The 18694-nt window shown below is 37.3% G+C and overlaps 1 protein-coding gene across 6 annotated transcripts in view; it reads left to right on the top strand.

The window, feature by feature from the left end:
- LOC128868591 (apoptosis-stimulating of p53 protein 1) overlaps positions 1 to 9700 on the top strand; it is a 159927-nt gene extending 150227 nt beyond the window's left edge. For 5 of the 6 annotated variants that reach the window (XM_054110865.1, XM_054110863.1, XM_054110862.1 and 2 more), the window contains exons 5-9: positions 1699 to 1919; positions 2001 to 4447; positions 4536 to 4753; positions 4827 to 5029; positions 9057 to 9699. In XM_054110865.1, the coding sequence (XP_053966840.1) occupies positions 1699 to 1919; positions 2001 to 4447; positions 4536 to 4753; positions 4827 to 5029; positions 9057 to 9101 (3134 nt within the window). In that variant the 3' untranslated portion in view covers positions 9102 to 9699. Of the gene's footprint in view, positions 1 to 1698; positions 1920 to 2000; positions 4448 to 4535; positions 4754 to 4826; positions 5030 to 9056 lie in introns of all 6 variants that reach the window. The other variant, XM_054110860.1, reaches the window with a different exon arrangement.
- Positions 9701 to 18694: the final 8994 nt, after the last annotated feature.

Raw genomic sequence — 18694 nt, forward strand, 5'->3', positions numbered from 1 at the left:
TTGTTTTTTAATAAATTTGCCCTGAAAAGATGATGAAAATTGTTTAACACGCATCAGTCCCTTGTGTTAATTTCATAATAACATCGCTTTAATTTGTGTATTTCAAACCTGCTGCAAAAACAAAACAAATAGAAATCAACGCTACTTTTTACCCACTTAAAACTATACATACTGGCGCGTACACCCTTTTTGGGTGTTTGGCCGAGCTCCTCCTCCTATTTGTGGTGTGCGTCTTGGTGTTTTATCCGCAAATGGAGGGACCTACAGTTTCAAGCCGACTCCGATATTATTTATGAGGAGCTTTTTTCATGGGAGAAATACACTCGGAGGTTTGCCATTGCCTGCCGAGGGGAGACCGCTATTAGAAAAATGTTTTTCTTAATTTTGGTGTTTCACCGAGATTCGAACCTAAGTTTTCTTTGTGAATTCCGAATGGTAGTCACGCACCAACTCAATCGGCTACGGCGGCCGCACATATTTTACTAAAATTCCATAAGCGTAAAGTAAGTGAATACTAAAATTTCGAATAGTTAACTATTTAGCCGAAAATGTGTTAAAGTTTTCTTAATCTTGTATATAGTTTGAAAATTTGATTTATTGGTTTTGGTTATGGCATAAGCAATAAAAAAAAGTAAAAAACAAAATTTGGCTCGAGGAACATTTTAAATATAAAAAAATCACCATGCACTCATACCCATATACTCGGCAGTTTACGAGTATATTTTCAAACGCAAATCATAAACAACGCATTTTGTACCGAAGCAAAGAAAGGAGTGGGTGGGTCCAGCAGATACGCCAAAGCCGTGAATGAAGCCGGATCTTCATCCAATGAACAACAAGGAGCTCTACATTGCCTAACTACACCGCGTAAATGAGGCTATTCGACTGGAAATACCTGATCGACATGGGCAAACCATACTCCTTCACGACAATGCCAGGCCCCATGTTGCACAAATCGTCAAAGCCGCACTCTAAGAGCTCGAATGGGAGGTCTTTTAGCATCCGTCATATTCTCCTGAGCTTTCACTGACCGCTTACCATCATTTCTGTTCCCTGTCAAACCATATGAAGGGCGTTACCTTCGATAACAAAGAGGTCCTTACAAACTGGCTCAACAACTTCTTTGACACCAGACCAAGCGATTTATAGCGGAACGACATTAACAAAGTGGTCGAGAGGTGGAAAGAGGTCGTAAGCAGCAACGGCGAATATACATATAATTGATTAACTTATTGATAGAATTTTTGTTTTTTGTTTAAATAAAAGTCTTCCGTAAAAACGCTTTGAACTTATTTTGCATCCCAATAATTTTTTCTCAATTCCACCAAACCCACAACGAAACCTTTTTGGCCGGTTAAATGGCTTTGAATAGCTTCAAGAGCCATTAAAAAGCCTGTTTTGGCTAACGCTCCCGTATGTGAACCATTTCTCTAGCGTTAGTTACCATCCGTTTCAAAAAAGGGCCACCTTCGTTACATTTCCGCAAATAATCCCAGGCGTCAACTCAGCTTAAAAACTCGTATGCGGTAATTAATATTGCACCCACACATTGAGCTTCTTTTCAACACCAAATATTAAAAAACAAGTTTTAAAATAATATTTATGTCGCCTTTTTCCATTACTGTCCTTTTATTTGTAATTCTCTATTCCATATCACTACCTTTTTTTAAACAAAATGTAAATTTTTTCATACCATAGGCAACGATTTGGACTCGATTCGAGCTCTCTTTAGTGAAAAGGAGAAAGAGCTTAGTTTGGCAGTTGCGAAGGTGGAAGCGCTCACTAGACAACTGGAGGAATTAAGACGCGATCGTCGCTGTCCAATAAATCTGCTATCAACTGGTGGTAATAATGGCAATGCACAGCCCTTGCCGCCACAAGCATCACGGGAACTCGAGAAGTTGCGGCGTGAATTGGTGGTAAGTTCCGAATAGCCTAGGCCATATTTTATAATAACTTTTTCTATTTTAATACAAATTCTTTAAAACTTGTACTCTTAGTATCGTAATCAACTATCGCTGCAACAAGATGCCCGCTTACATTTGCAACGTGAGGCATTGCAGCAACGGCAGGCTGAACTGCGCTCTGTTGACCAGCGCATTTACGAGCTACAGACAAGGCTGCAACGTAAAAAAACCGCCAATTTACAAAATAATATGCAAAATCAAAATCAACTACACCAGCAACAACAACAGCAACAGCACCAACAGTCTGCGTCTCAGCAACCGTCACATCAGCCGCCGGCGCACGCGTACAATAACCCTAAGACCAATGCCGCGTACAATCACCAACAGACCAATCACCACAAACAAGGCGTGGCCGCACTCAAACAGCAATTGCTGCAAAAACAAGCTAGTAATCTATTAACTACTGCGCAACAGCAACATAACTCTTCAAAGTTCCCTAATATTATCAATCGTGAACCGAATCGGAGTATGCAACGCGGCAATGTAGCTGCTGTCGAGCCATACATACATACGCCACAGAAGTCGGCGATCGCACCTGGAAGCGGCTACTTGGGCGCAGGCAATATATTGAAACATGCAGCTGCCACCGCTAACACCAATCAGCAAAATCAGCTGATACAAGATTTGACGCACATGAAACTCAACATAACTGCCGCTACGCACAGTCCACAAGGCGGCGCGCCAAATGTGCATGTGCTCAACAGCGGCACAAATGCCGCTAATACGCAGACGTCGTTCTTTAGTGGTGAAAGCGACGAATCAAAGTTGGCGAAGAAAATGCTAACAGCATCGCTGGCGGCCGCTAAAGCCGCGGAACCAACTAAGCCCGTGGAAGTGGATACATCGATGCACATCTATGCCGAAGTGGGTCCGAAAAAGCGGGACTTGCTGAAGGCGGCGGAGGCGGCCAAAGCGGCCGAGGCAGCTGCGCGTGCTACTGAGGCATCATCAATTACCTCATCGTCGTCAACAGGCTCGGTCAACACCCCCACCACCACCACCACTACAGCCGGGACCACGACAACTAGCAGTAAAATACCTAAAAGCATCGGCTCCGCCACCTCAGCAACGGCCATGATCAGTAAATTAAATAGCGCAGCAGCGGCAGCAAAGGAACGCAACGAATTGGACAGGAAATGCGAAAGTGCAGCAAACGAAGCGTTGACAGAGAAGCAACACATTCAACAGCAGCAACAATTGACCGTGCACAGTATGCCTTTGGGCGCTGCTAATAAGTCGCTGGCCACCGCTGTGGCACATACAAGCGCGTCGACGACAACAACCGCCAGTGGTGACAGCGTGCATGCGAAACCGAAACCGCTACAGACGCATGCATCCGGTAGTTTGGCGATACCGCCGCGAAAACCCATCAGCAGCGTAGCACCTACATCAGTAACCAGCTCTATACCGAAAATGATTGCCTACAGTCCAAAAGTAAACCGTGTTGCGCCAAATGTGGTGAGTGCCACAGCAACAGCGACAACAAGCTCAGCATTGACAACAACGAACGCAGCGTATTCTGATCGACCCGCATTGCCACCTAAGCCCAGCAAAATATCGCCCACAGAGCATACGAACGACCACAGCTCAAGCGGCGCTACGAATACAACAGTAGCAACAACAGCAACAGCGTCTACGTCGATGCTAAAGAAACCTGCCGTGCACGCGGCTTCAATAGCAGCTGCCGCAGCAGTTGAATTACAACAAGCCACACAAGGCCTGCAAACGCTCAATATCAATGATAACCTGCCGATCAAGGCGAAACCGCTGACAATACGTAAGCAGCCTATGTGCGAGCAGCCGCGTCTTAAGTTAGGCAACAGTGTACCTAAGCCGCCACTACAAGCTGCACGCAAAATGGATGTGCCAGCTGCAACATCGTTTCTGTACCCTGCGGATGGTTGCCACAGAGGTGAGCGCAACAAAGATGCGCCGGAAAATGTTAACGGTGGTGTGGGTGGTGGCGTCGCTGGTACCAGCGGTACGAATCGCACAACTGGTGCGAATAGCGCGCCATCTTCGGCTGCCTCTTCACCCGAACAGCCACCACAGTATTCGCCACCACAAGTGCCGTCAGCGACAAGCGCTCCACCAACGCACCAACAGCATTCGCCTAACAGCAATTCTCAATCCAGTTCCAGCATGGATGAATTGGATAAGATAGAACGGCACAGCGATGGCGTGAGCGGAAGTGAATCTACCACCACCGATAACAGTGGCCTCAAGCGCCGTGCCGCTTCCACCGGCAGTGCGCCAAACACCTCCTCACTCGCATCGGCGACGGCTAGCAACGGTAAACCAAAATTAGCGCGCCGTGTGAGTTTTGATCCGCTTGCTTTATTGCTGGACGCTAGTCTGGAGGGTGAGTTGGAATTGGTGAAAAAGACCGCAATGCAGGTTGCAAATCCTAGCGCAGCGAATGACGAAGGCATCACTGCGCTGCATAACGCCATCTGTGCGGGTCATTTTGACATAGTCAAGTAAGTGGAAATTAACAGTTAGTTTGAACGCCTAAATAAAAATGCATGTTTGCATTTCCCTCCTCCACTTTCTATTCACTCTTTACAGATTTCTTGTGGAATTTGGTTGCGACGTGAATGCACAAGACTCCGACGGTTGGACGCCACTGCATTGTGCGGCCAGTTGCAATAATTTGTCCATGGTGAAGTTCTTGGTGGAAAATGGTGCATGTCTGTTTGCATCGACACTGTCAGATCATGAAACACCTGCGGAGAAATGCGAGGAAGATGAAGAAGGTTTCGATGGTTGCTCCGAGTATTTATACAGTAAGTGTTTGCCGAAGCCTTTCTAAATAATCATCCATACATTATCATTATATTCTCATTTACTCCTTTGCAGGTATTCAAGAGAAACTCGGTATACTTCATAATGGCGAAGTGTATGCGGTATTCTCGTATGATGCTCAAAACAGCGACGAACTTACATTCCAAGTCAACGATCGTTTGGTTATCCTGCGAAAAGGCGATGATGCCGAAAGTGAATGGTGGTGGGCAAAGAATGCGAACGAAGAGGAAGGATACGTGCCCAGAAATCTGCTGGGGGTGAGTATAGCAAGATTATTGTGACTAAGAAGGCATGAAAAGAACGTGAATATCAAAGGAAGGGTATTTAAGAATAACTAAGTTTCTTTTTTTTTAATTTAATTTTTGATATTTTTTTTTTAGTTAAAGAGTTAGTCAGTACGCGTTATCACCCATTTTTAATGTATTGAATACAATGAAAGCTCCTACGATGTTCAATTTGTTCACTTATAAGAGACTGCCGCTTTTAGAAATGTCAAAAAAGTTGTACTAAAATTTCCTATTCCTAATTCTCTCGAAACGCGAATGGGTTCCTTTGTCGGAGCAAAGCTCGCAGTCAAACATTAAAATTGAGCAAAGTGACGACAAAGTTCCTCTGGTAAAATTCGGTGATAATTTGTTTTGTTTTTTAACTTTGCTGTCGCTGGTTGACAGTATCAGCTCTCAGTGTACAAATGATATTACTTACTTCCGCCTTTCGCTGTTGCATTTTTTAATTTTTTATTTGTCAATCAGCTGATGCGAATTTCATCTTGGTTAAGTTTTACTGAGCGAAATGCTGCGACTAATATTACCTTAATAGGCCTACCACAATGGGTTCGTTGCGGCAACGCATTTGACCGAAGTGACGAGTAAAGCGTTCCATGGTGCCACAGTGAAAGTATTGCCGCAGATAAAAACAAATAGATGTTCTTGCCGTGAAAGCAAATAATATATTTTGTTGAGCATAAACAAGTTTTTATTGGTTGTGAAATATATTATAGAACTAATGTTTATTGAAGCGATAGAGGGGCTTAATAGAATTTAGCGCAGTCGTAATCGAGATCGTTTCCACAACAGTCGGTTCTGCGTTACCGAAACGACTCGGATTTATATCCGGCCAAGGACTGTCACTCCAAGAACATTCCCCGTATGTAAGTATGGGGAATGTTTATGCTGCTACAACAACAACAACAACCATAATCGAGATCGGAACGCGAATTAATTTTTCAGGGCAACTTGGTTAAGCGGAATCTTTTCCCTATTTTTTTATCGAAATGTTAAAGGTGCATTTGAAAGGATTCAATTAATTTAAGTTCCATTTATTTTCTGCATTTACTTTGATATAATAAAAAACACCATCGATAAAAATGTGTGCGATAAAAAATTTTTCTTCTTTAAACAGTTGATGCTTTCCATTTCAATTCAACCGGGCTATTCGGGTCATGTTCTTCGATTTCGATGTAACTTAAATATGTTGCTCTCTGGTCAAAATAATGAGACACATACTTTTTTGTTCGCCCGAAAAAATTTTTTTTCAAGAGTTATCGGCAATTTTGTTTTTCGCCTCAAACTCGATTTTTTTTACTTATAGAAGAAATTTTTTTTTCTAAATTCCCATAACATAGTCAAAAATGAACCGATTTTAATAATTCTGGGTTCAAAATGATCGCAATTACTTACACAAGCGACTTCATGTAGAAACAATTGCAAAAAAGTAGTTGAAAATTTTTTATTTAGCAAAAAAGAAAAAAAATTGAAATTTTTTCAAAATTCAATATTTCAAAAAATGTAATTATTTTTTTGTTTTTATAACTCCAAATCAAAAAAACATCTCAAACTTTAATTGAGCTGCATGCCTAGTAGCTAAAATGAGTTGTTTTTGAGTAATGAATTTTTGAGTAAAAACCCTGTTTCGCACTTTTTGTTTTTTGCAAAATAAAAAATTTTCAACTACTTTTTTGCAACTATTTCTAAATGAAGTCGCTCGTGTAAGTAATTACAATTATTTTGAACCCAGAATCATTCAAATCGGCGTATTTTTGACTAAGTTATGAGCAATTAAAAAAAATTTTCTTATATAGATTCTTTCCATTTCAATTCAAAAGGGCTATTCGGGACATGTTCTTCGATTTCGATGTAACTCAAATATGTTGCTCTCTGGTCAAAATAATGAGAGACGTATTTTTTTGTTCGCCTGAAAAAATTTTTTTTCAAGCTTTATCGGCAATTTTGTTTTTCGGCTCAAAATCGATTTTTTTTTTAAATATAAGATTTTTTTTTTTTAAATGCTCATAACTTAGTCAAAAATGAACCGATTTTAATAATTTTGGGTTCAAAATGATCGCCATTACTTTTTGCTAAATAAAAAAATTTCAACTACTTTTTTGCAATTGTTTCTACATGAAGTCGCTTGTGTAAGTAATTACGATCATTTTGAACCCAGAATTATTAAAATCGGTTCATTTTTGACTATGTTATGGGAATTTAAAAAAAAAATTTTCTTATATAATTAAAAAAAATCGAGTTTGAGGCGAAAAACAAAATTGCCGATAACTCTTGAAAAAAATTTTTTTCGGGCGAAACAAAAAAGTGCGTGTCTCATTATTTTGACCAGAGAGCAACATATTGAAGTTACATCGAAATCGAAGAACATGACCCGAATAGCCCGGTTGTATTGAAATGGAAAGCATCAGATGCCATTTTGGCCCCACTTGCCGTGCGGTAAAAATAGAAAGTTGCCAGTTTTTGTGCATTCCGGCTTGGCGTACGGCATTTATTTGGCATATTCGACTCTCTTTCAGTCAATTTTGTTGCAGCAACGAACCCGTTGTGGCAGTCCCATTATAGGCCCGTTACCTGTTTATTAGAACGTCACTCCATAGAAGTTTCACTGTTATCGGTTAAGGGGTTACATAGGTTTCGTCGGGTAAAAAAAGGGCTATTTTGAATTTTTTTTTTCTATTAAGGAATATTTCTGTTTAAGGAATATTTTCTGAAATTTAAAAAAAACAAAAAATTAAAACTCCTCCATTGTGACGTCATATCCGGCGACCCCTCGAAAAAAAGGTGCGTCCGCGTTGTCAGCATAGCTCCTGACAGGCTCATTAAAAATGAAAAAAAAAAAAACAAAAATTATCGCTTTAGTTAAGACCATAATCTCGAGCTTGAACGAAGGAAAGAAAAAAAGGAAAAATTGGAATTTTGGCAGACAGTTTTTCAAAAAAATGAAAATTTCGGTCAAATTTCCTTGACCTTTTGTGTTTTTTAAATAGTTGTAATTGAAAAAAAAAAACAAAATCCTTCGTTCAAGCACGAGTAAATTGTATTTCGAACAGCTCTGTAAACTTTCATCAAGATCGGTTGAATAGTTTTCGAGAACATTTGACAACCGACTTTGAATACACGGTTCCGAGAAAAACGCGTTTAAAGTTTTGAGTAACAATAAAAGTGACTTGGAGCGCACACATTCCAAAGGCTGTATCTCCGAATTCATTATTCGGATCGACTTGAAAATTTAGGATAATATTCCTGAGATGTTGTAGAAATTAATAAGCCAAAAAAAAAAAAAAAAATCGATTTTTTTAACCAACGAAACCACCGAAACCCGTGTAACCCCTTAATCGTATAATAAAAACATTTCGTCGGCACTCTTTGAATCGTACATCTTTCATTGTGTGCCACTTTATACGAATCTGTTTTTATTCTTACTTCAGATTCGGATTTAGTATACCAAAAGTCCTAGGTTTGGGTTCGGTTCAAAGTTTGTGTTGGTCTCTGCAATATTTGGCTGCGGCCGAAAAGTTGCTCAATACTGTTGCAGTTGCTTTGCACATTACTGTACAAGTACAAAAAATAGTAAACACCTAACTAAATTTTGGCGAAAATTAAAATAACTCTTTTTTTTTTTAGTGTAGGCATTTTTAATCTTTTTTTTATTACTATGGCAATTATGACAAGGTGGCGCAAAATTAATCACCTTATCGGAAAATTTATAATGTTTGCAAGTGGTGGCGTACATCAATCATATTTGACACTTGCAAACTAGACATCTGCAGTATGCAAACACACAAGCAATTGAGCGCGTGAAGGTGGAAAGAAAGATTTCCATCACTCAAAATAATTATTTTGTTTATTTTTTCACTTAGTAAAAAAGATGTTTTAAAATAAAATTGGATGATTAATTTTGAGTCCTCTTGTTTATTATATTATATACAATAATAAATTTAATAATAAAATAAATAATAAATTTAATATCATTTTCTTCCGTTCCCTTTCTCATTCACAGCTCTACCCAAGAGTCCCACCACAGACCTCCAATTTCAACGATTAGCAGTTAATACGTTTTTATATATGTAAAAAGAAATCGGGTCGTCTAATACAAAAACACTACATATCCAAGTATTTGTAATATTTATGGCAGCTTATGGAAAACATGGCAAGCTAACAAAGTACAACACAAATTGGTGATTGGAAGTAAAAAACATTTGGCGAGTTGGAGGAATGGCGCTCGATAGTGACGTACGAAGCATTTTATAACTTATTTCGTATACATTTTATTTTCATACATATGTATGTATGTACATCTATAAAAGCAACCCGCTTTAGTTCGACTAACTTAATTTTGTGCATTTGTTTTAAGAGTTTGTAATGTAAGATAGCATTCGTTTTTTTGCTATCGCCTGAATGTGTCCATAGAATGTGCAACATTGATATTTAAGCGTTTTCGAAGGTTTTCTATATACTAAAATACATACATAAGCATGTATAAATGTATGTATAAGCACAAAAAAATGAAAAAAGCAAAGTGAATACGATAAATTCATGAATACATAAATACATACCTTGTAACTCCTACTAAATAACAATAATATTAAGGCTTACAATAAAAATATTGTATATAATAAACGAAAAAAAAAACAAACACAACACTATATACTTATTAAAAATAATTGCTTTAGCAAAGACAGTGTGGTTTCGAATTTTGTGGGCAATTTACTTTTGATTTATGTACACGGCTGTTCAATAAGTTTTGCGGTTCGATAAGAAAAATACAGTTTTATGGTTGGAAATACACTTTATTATTCAGTACAGTCTCCCGAAAGGTCAATACACTTCTTTCAAGATGATTCCAATTTATGAATTTCATCCCAGAAGTGAGAATGTAGTGAGGGCTGTAAAATATGCTTCACCAGCTGTTATAACCTCATCATTTAATGAAAGACGTTTTCACGCATGAATTTTTTTATGTCTGGGAACGCTTGGAAATCGGTAGGTGCCCATTCTGGATGCTCCAGCAATTCGGAATTTTATTCATGGTTTTTAGCCATTGTTAAAATGCTCTTGTGACACGATGCTAAATTGGAATCATCTTGGAAGAAGTATATTGATCTTCCGGAATACTGTACTGAATAATAAAGTGTATTTCCAACCATAAAACTGTGCTTGTCCTGTTGGAAAAATCTATTTTTTTTTTTGCACACTGGGTCTTTTTTCAGAAATTTTCCCGTTCAGCTGATCTAAAAGGTAACAACAACATTTAGGATTTATTATTTACCAATTTGCTAGTAATCTACAACTAAATTCCCTTCGCATCCCGAAAACTGATGCTAACACCTTCTTCCCCGATTTCTAGACACCAACTCGTTTCTGAGCTGAAAAACCAGCTGCACACCACTTTTTAGCCTTTTATCTTGATTTAGGATCATAGTCGTAGGCCCAAGCATAATCCACCGTGACTAATCGACGCACAACATTCACTTTACCCTTTCGAAAATGCTCAAAATGTTGATGAGAAAGTCGCAATCGAATGTGTTGTTGTTCGCTCCATTGTTAGCGAATGCGCCATCCATTGAGCTCACAGCTTTCTGAAACCCAATACTTCAGTCAAAACATTGCTTACACTGCCCAATCAGATGCTTAGGGCTTCTACAAAATCTCCTTCAGTCACTCGATGATTTTCCATACGATATCCTGTATTTTTTTTTTCTACGATTTCTGGTGTTGTTGCTGTTTGTGGACGTTCTTGACGTGGATCGTCTCAAGGCTTGCACGTCCACGTTCAAATTCAGCTACCCATCTTTCTACTGTCCTAATTGATGGCGAAAAGTCCTTAAATTCATCACTTGATTTTTTTCCATTGTAGAAAATAGTACACGCCGATAATAAATGACTTTACTTACGTTCATATGAAATAACCAACAATAACAAACGAAAAAAAAAAAAATTAGGGATAGTAACAACGCCCTCTCTCATCGGCTTCAAAACTTACGGGTTTTAATCTTCACATCACTAAATTGTCCCAACAGCTCGAATTTTTCCACCAATTTCTGTCTTGCGGTCCGACAAGATGCTTCACGATGACCCAAAAATGTTCGAGTTTTACGACCGTCTCTGCTAAATTTTCATCATTTTTATAGTGAATTTTAGTCATTTCAATGCATTGTTTAAGCGTGTGTCATTCCATTTTTATTAATGGCGTAGTTTCTACTTGTCAAATGTCAAAAAATGTTATTGGAAACCCCTATCACTAGTAGATAAGGAAGGTGGCTATGTACCTTAACACACGCGCCGTAAGGAAAACTGCTAATATATAATCAAATAGTCAGGCGGTCATTAAATCAGGTAGTTATCCTAAGATCAAGGCTTGCTAAGGAATGTCCCATGGCCCTTAATAATATTAGCACCGTCTTCAAGGTCAGCCTTATATGGGTTTCGGGACATAGAGATCTTGAAGCAAATTGCAAGGCCGCTGAGCTAGCCAGAAAGGGTACTCATCTTCCACTGCTTGAAAATAGAGACGATATTGAGATTCCTATAGCTACTTCCAAATTAAAGATACAAAATTTTATTCTCCATTAGGCCAATAGAACATGGAGAGAAGAAAATACTTGTGATACAACCAGGCTAATTGGGCCATGGCCGCAAATAGATAAGAAAAGATTAGAAGAATTGCTTAACCTCTCTAGAGAGAACATCTCGAAGGTCGCGTCTTGTGTCACCGGCATTGGCTGTTAGGTAGGCACTCTTCTAGCCTAGTAGTACCTTCTCATCAATACTGCAGAATTTATAGGGGCGAGGAGGAAGAAGAAACAGTAGAACATTTCCTATGTAATTGTCCAGCCTTAGCTAGGAGTAGAGCAAAGCTTTCAGGAAAACTCTATTTTGGCTCTATCCGGGGTTGGAACAAATTCCTATCCTACGTTTCATAAGATCGACTAAGCGGTTCCATGATAAAGCTTTCTGTGTTACACAGTGGTACCACAACGAGGATACATGGTATAAGTGAGTTGCTATTCGAAATCGACTGCCAGAAAAACAGGGTCTAACCTAGTAATTTCTACAGACAATAATGTTTTCTTCTTTCGGACAATCCCCAAAACGTGAGGTGTATGTATATATTTTCTTAAAACGAGTACAATACGACATCCCTTTTTTCAGGTTTACAATTTCGATCTTGGCTCTTGTACAGTATTCATATTTTAAAAACACATTTTTCAAGTTTTGATGAAATATATTGCCTGAATGGGGAACGTTCACGCAATGCAATCAATTGTTCACCAACAGTTGTGCATTTTTTGTAGGTATATTACCCTTTAAACGATTCCAAACAACTCTAATTAGAGCCAACTTATCGCGAGCTTACCACTCATTTCTATCAGATTTCTTGTGAAAGTAATAAAGAAATATTTATTGTTAAAAGTGGTTCGGCCAATTTTAACCCTTAAATATTGGAAATTAATTAATTTAAAAAAAACAAAGACATATTTCTCATCCATTTAGAGTTTACTCTACTTATTCGCATAAATAAATTATATTTACAATGCATTCAACATTTTTATGCTGAGAAATAAAAATAAACAAAACCATATAATTCATGTGCAACGAAAAATCATACAAAATATCATATAATGTCCCTAAAATATTCTACAAAATTCCCTCATCAGTATTTGGTTGCTAATCATTTGGCCTTTATTACAAAGTATAAACGTCTTGACACAGCTTCTTCCAAATTTTACAAATGTCCGCAAAACTTTATTTTTTAATTTTTCCGAAACATTCTTGATTGTATTGAGAACAGGTCATTCGGCGGTTATTTGGAGTATTTTAGAGCCGTTGTAGATGAGCCATATCTTGAGCCATATCCATATGCAATGGATATTTTTGATACTTGCGCTTGAAAGACACCCCCACATCTTCACAGAACTACCCCCATTCTTCAGAGTAGCTTTTTTATTCTTCAACTCAAATTCAGTGCGGGCTTTCCGCAGATATAACCTTAGAGCAATAAAATAACTACAAAAGGTAGCGATTTGGTTATATTTCTACCGTTTTTCAGAAGTATATATCCTTACACATATCCTTATATACAGTCTGTGTCAGAAAAAAGGAACCGCGATTATTAATGCAGTATTAAAGATATATTTAAAAAAAAATTGTATATGAAAGTATGTACAAAACTAGGAGTCAGAGTTACTCAATAAGCTGTGTAGTCTTCATCGTTGTCGAGTATAGGCTAGCATCTTCTTCATGCTTTGAAGCAGCTTTTCTGCGTAGCTCGTCGACAAACAAGACTAGATTTTGCGAACTTGACACACGAGTTGCTTTAAATCATGAACTGGCCTTCCGGCAAGATGAGTTTTCATAGTTCCCCACATACATATTTTCAATGAGGTTGGCATCTAGCGACTGGGATGGCTAGTCCAATACTGTGTCGCCATTTTCTTATTTTGTTGTTTCTCAATGTGTTTTTCTGAGAGCAGTGGTTTTGATGATGTGGGACGCTAGGATATGTTCGCCTCCTTTAGTCGACGTTCGATGGTGTTGAAGAACTGATCGTGTTTGACGTAGTCACAAAGAAGGGTCCCGCTTAAAAAGTTGTACGAGCACCTTATCCTGCTTCTTTGTCGTGACTCGCTTCAAGCCCCGCTCGGAAAAGTCATCAACATTTTTGTACATCTTATAACTGATTCCACATCACAACAAACTTTTGTGATTTTTTAATCACTTTTCCAGCCGCGGCGTAAGATAATTTCGGACCTTTCTAATGCGTGCATAAAAATACCGCCTCAAAACGCTTTGCGTACTGCTCACTCAATATACATATATACAAAAAAAAAATCGGTTCTGGTTTTCCATCGGAATTATAATAATTCATATATTTAAAAATTCCCTCCAAAACATTTCCGGAAAATGATTTGATTTATGTGAGCTGGATTAATATTTTTATTCCATTGGTAAATTTATAGATATTTTTGTGCGGACTTTTCAAGCTTAAACTCTTGTATCATATGATGTGATTTTTTAGAAAAAATGTTTTCAAAAACAAATTTTATTTATAAAAAACTTTATATTTCGAGGTCAATTTTAAATATTTTTCAGAAATGTTTCGCGAAAGGTGTGAAAAAATTATAAGTTTAAGAAATTTTTTTTTAAGTAATTGTATTTACAATATTATAAAACCTTATCTGGAGGTATTTTCAAATCAGTCCAGTCCAGTGTATCTTAATATTAATTATTTTGACTGAGGTTTGAAATATGAAAGTTGAAATTTGTTTTTGAATATGAGGTGTTGAAATTTGAGTTTTATAATAGCGATAGAAAAACCCCAACTTTTTTCTTTGATACACCCTATATAAAGAGTTATCAATTTAGAGGTATCGGATTTTAAGTAGAAATAAAACGACGAAAATTCAAATTGAGCAATCTTTATTATTTTTGTGTAGAACCATTCATGACATTGACTTTTCAAAGATAATCAGTTTCTATTGTTGGCCGCAACTGCGCCGTAATACGGCAATCCGTAAAAACCAATTTTGAACGACTCGCCAGAGGACTTCGGTCGGTATCTCTTAAATAACTTTAGTTATGTTGGCTTCCAATACCTAATTCAAAGCTGGTTTATCCACAAAGCATTTAGAATTTACTTAACCCCACAAATAAAAGCCCCAAGGTGTGATATCACACAATCTTGGTGGCCAATCCACTGGTCCGAGACGAGAGATGAATTGTAAACCGAAACGATGACGCAGTAAATCCATTGGGCTGTGTGACAATTAACGCCATCTTGTTGGAAGCAAATGCTGTAGAGCTCACGGCCTATAAATTCGCTTATCATGGCGCAATAGCGTTCGATATTTACTGTTACATTGGCGCCCGCCTTGTCTGTGAAGAAGTATGAGCCGATGATTCCTCAAGCCCATAGGCCCCACTCAACGGTTGTTTTCAATAGATGTAATGGCTGTTCTTGAATGGCTTCAGGCTGCTCTTCAGCCCAAATACGGCAATTTTATTTATTCACGTAGCAATTAAGCCTATAATGGGTCTCATCGCTGAACAACACAAGTTAGGCTGAGCACGAGGTGAACACTTTGCACAGAGCGTCGATTTTCGTAATACAATTGTACGAATTATAAACTTTTCTTGAGGCGTCAGTCTTTCCATGATGAAATGTCAATGAATACTGAAAAAAATTATGTATTTAGTTTGCCAGTAGTCATGCGTTATATGTCAAAATTATTACCTATTACAAAAAGTACCTCCAATCTAATCACCTTTTACATACATAGGGAAATTTGTTCTTTAGGACACAATTTTTTGGCTAAAATACGTTTGACGGATTAGGAAAATTTTAAGATCGCAATAAACAAATTTTCTTGTTTGTTTCTTTTTGCGAAGGTACTCATAAAATTCTTTAAATACAGAAATATTATTTGACTCCTACTAATACATACAAAATTTACTTACGAATCCAGCACTCATGTAATCTGTTCACAAATACGTGCACCCGCAAGCATATAAACAGGACATATACTCGGAGAACCGTCGTGGTCGTACACATTTTTTTCTATACAGTTTTGATTTCTCGATGCCACCCAGGAGCACCTAAATTAAGCTTAAGTGGCTGACATCGAATTATTTCTTTAGTAAGTAAAATTTCTGTTGCCCATTTCAAGCGATAAACCAAATAAAATTATTTTCTGTACTTTATTTTTTATTTCTATCAGGCGGTCAGAAATGTAAGCGGTGTAGGAGGCTGGCGTAGAATTTATTGGCTTTTGTGCTTAGAACTCTCAATTTGTATTGTTTTCTTTAAGGTACACGACGTAAATTTAAACTGACCACAGCGTGCTCCCAATAACATAAAGTTAAAAGTAGTAGCCCATGGAAAACAAAAGTTTCAATTTATACCAGGCGTGCAGGTGAAAAAAGTTATTAAAGCTTGCCAATTTCGACTTCACTTTATTAATTCAGTAATAAGTGGGAGTATGAGTGCGTTTTATGGACAAAATGCTTAAGGTGATCGGGAAAACCGCATATCTTCTAAATTGGTAATAGTAATAACTTGAAATTTCGGACAACATTATTTCAATTCTGATTTCATTCACCGTTTGGAGAATGCAAAGGGTACTGCTACTGCACTCTCAGTTGAATTGATAGTCATGTGTTGAGCTGGCGCAGATGTTGGTTTTTTTACAAGTTTTTAATTAAACAAAAACTTTTGTTTCTATATTCTTTTCTTATAGAAAGGAAATATTTTCGAATTTCCTTTACTATCTCCCTTCAGTTGATATCCATATGTCTATGATGAAAAATTGAAAGACAAAAATTTTTTTTTTAATTTTTTTGGCACGGATTGTTTTAAAAAAATATATACATATTTTTGAATTATTTAGAAATTTTTCTTGCATTTAGTACATCTAATGCTATGTCATATAATTTAATAGAATCATAAAATATTTTAAATGCTGGTTCTTAACTGAAACTTTGTGGCCTTTTAAACGGTAATCCTGACGTGATGGTGAAAAACTAGAAAGCAATGATTTAAAATTTGAGTTGAAAGCTAAAGTTTGTCGCACTGTGTTGTATGATAATTGAATAGGCTAAAAACTACGCAGCCACACAAACTTTGGTTATAATTATTTAAAATTTGTGGATTTCTAAAAGATTTTTAAAAAATCAGTGACTTTGAATTATAATCATTTTAAATAATAAACCACCAAACAAAATTTGTCATTGAAAATTGAAAAGCTCAGAAATGCTGTGCACTGTATATATATTCAAAAATGTATTTCTCATTCTCAATATGCATAGCGAGGACTGATGAATATTCGTTTACAAATACTTTTATGTATCTACTTACACACATTATAACTGTAATTATATGCATGTAAAAAATTAATTAATATGAACAAATTTGTTCATAAAATTCTCGCCTCGGCTCTGCATAATACGATAATATATACTGTGGGCAAAAAGTAAGGTGAATTTGGTTGTAAAATTAAAAATCTTTAATTATTCTTGTAAATCAATGCCATCCCCTTCAAAATAATCCTCTCCCGATGAAATACACTAATGCCAATGATTTTTTCAATCCCCGAAACATGCGAAATAGTCCATTTCCGGTATAGCCATCAGCACCTTCTTCGATTCAGCTTTAATCTCCTCAATCGACTCGAAACGCGTTCCCCGGAGTGATCTCTTGAGTTTTGGGAATAGCCAGAAGTCACACGGAGCCAAATCAGGCGAATACGGTGATTGCGGAACGATATGCGTGGCATTTTTGGCGAAATGGTCAGGAAGAACGAGTGCAGTGTGAGACGTTGCATTATCGTGATGCAAAAACCAAGAGTTGTTGGCCCATAATTCTGATCTTTTTAGACGAATTGCTTCACGTAAACGACGCATAACGCTCAAATAATATTCCTTATTAACAGTTTGGCCAGGTGGAAGGAATTCATAGTGCACCACACCACGAAAATCGAAAAAAAACTGTCGTCATGATCATTATTTTCGAACTACTTTGACGTGCTCTTTTCGGTCTGGCCTCGCCTTTAGCTCGATATTCGCTTGATTGCTCAGTTGTTTCAGGGTCGTAAGCATAAATCCAAGTCTCAACTCCCGTAATAATGCATTTGAGCTTGCCCTGATAGTCTGAAAGCATTGTTTCACACACATCAACGCGACGACTTTTTTCCAAGAAATTGAGAGTTTTCGGTACCAAACGAGATTTGACTTTTCGTAGGCCCAAATGGTCTTTCAAAATGGTTTTCACAGATCCTTCTGATATTCCGATCATATCAGTAAGGTCTTTAACAGTCAACCGACGATTTTTGAGCACAAACTCCTTCACTTTATTGACGTGTTGGTCATCTGTTGACGTCGATGGTCGTCCGGAGCGCTCCAAGTCATCACCACGTTCTCGACCCTCTTTGAAGTCTTTGTACCACTTATAAACATTATTCTGCGACATGTCAAATCACCAAATGCCTTCTGCAACATGCTAAACGTTTCCGCAGCCGAAATTTCTTTCCGCAAACAAAATTTGATGGTACTTCTCTGCTCAATCAAATCAGACATTGTAAAAATCGAAAAATGCACTCTTGGTCGTTTGGTAAACACAAGCGTAAATATATTACTGATAATGGCATTCACATGAAAGTTCCCCAGATGTTATAAACAGTGCTGCCAACTCATGAAAAAAATAACTGGAGGGAAATTTTAATCCCGCGAAGTTTGACAAATAAATTCACCTTACTTGTTGCCTAATTGTTCATAAGTATTGTAGGTACGCAAATAAAAAATGTATATACTGTTGTTCGTAACCATAAAATTGTAATTGTCAGATCAAAAAGACATTACCCACTACAAACTTGCCTAATTAATGTGATTTTTATAAGATATTCCTAAATGCCGATTAGTGTAACTATCAGCGATCAACTTGGATATTTACATACATACGTGTGTACTCACACATATTCGACTATACATTTAAATGTAAATGTAAAATATTTAATTTTCATTTCACTCAACATCCTTCCAATTAAATTAAAAAAAAAAACACCAACAAAAAAACTTATACACCCTAATAAACAACAGCAACAATATTTTCACGCATAAACAAATGAAAGAATAAAAAATGTGCTA

Source organism: Anastrepha ludens, chromosome 6 (genome assembly GCF_028408465.1).
Source record: "Anastrepha ludens isolate Willacy chromosome 6, idAnaLude1.1, whole genome shotgun sequence".
Lineage (NCBI taxonomy): Eukaryota > Metazoa > Arthropoda > Insecta > Diptera > Tephritidae > Anastrepha > Anastrepha ludens.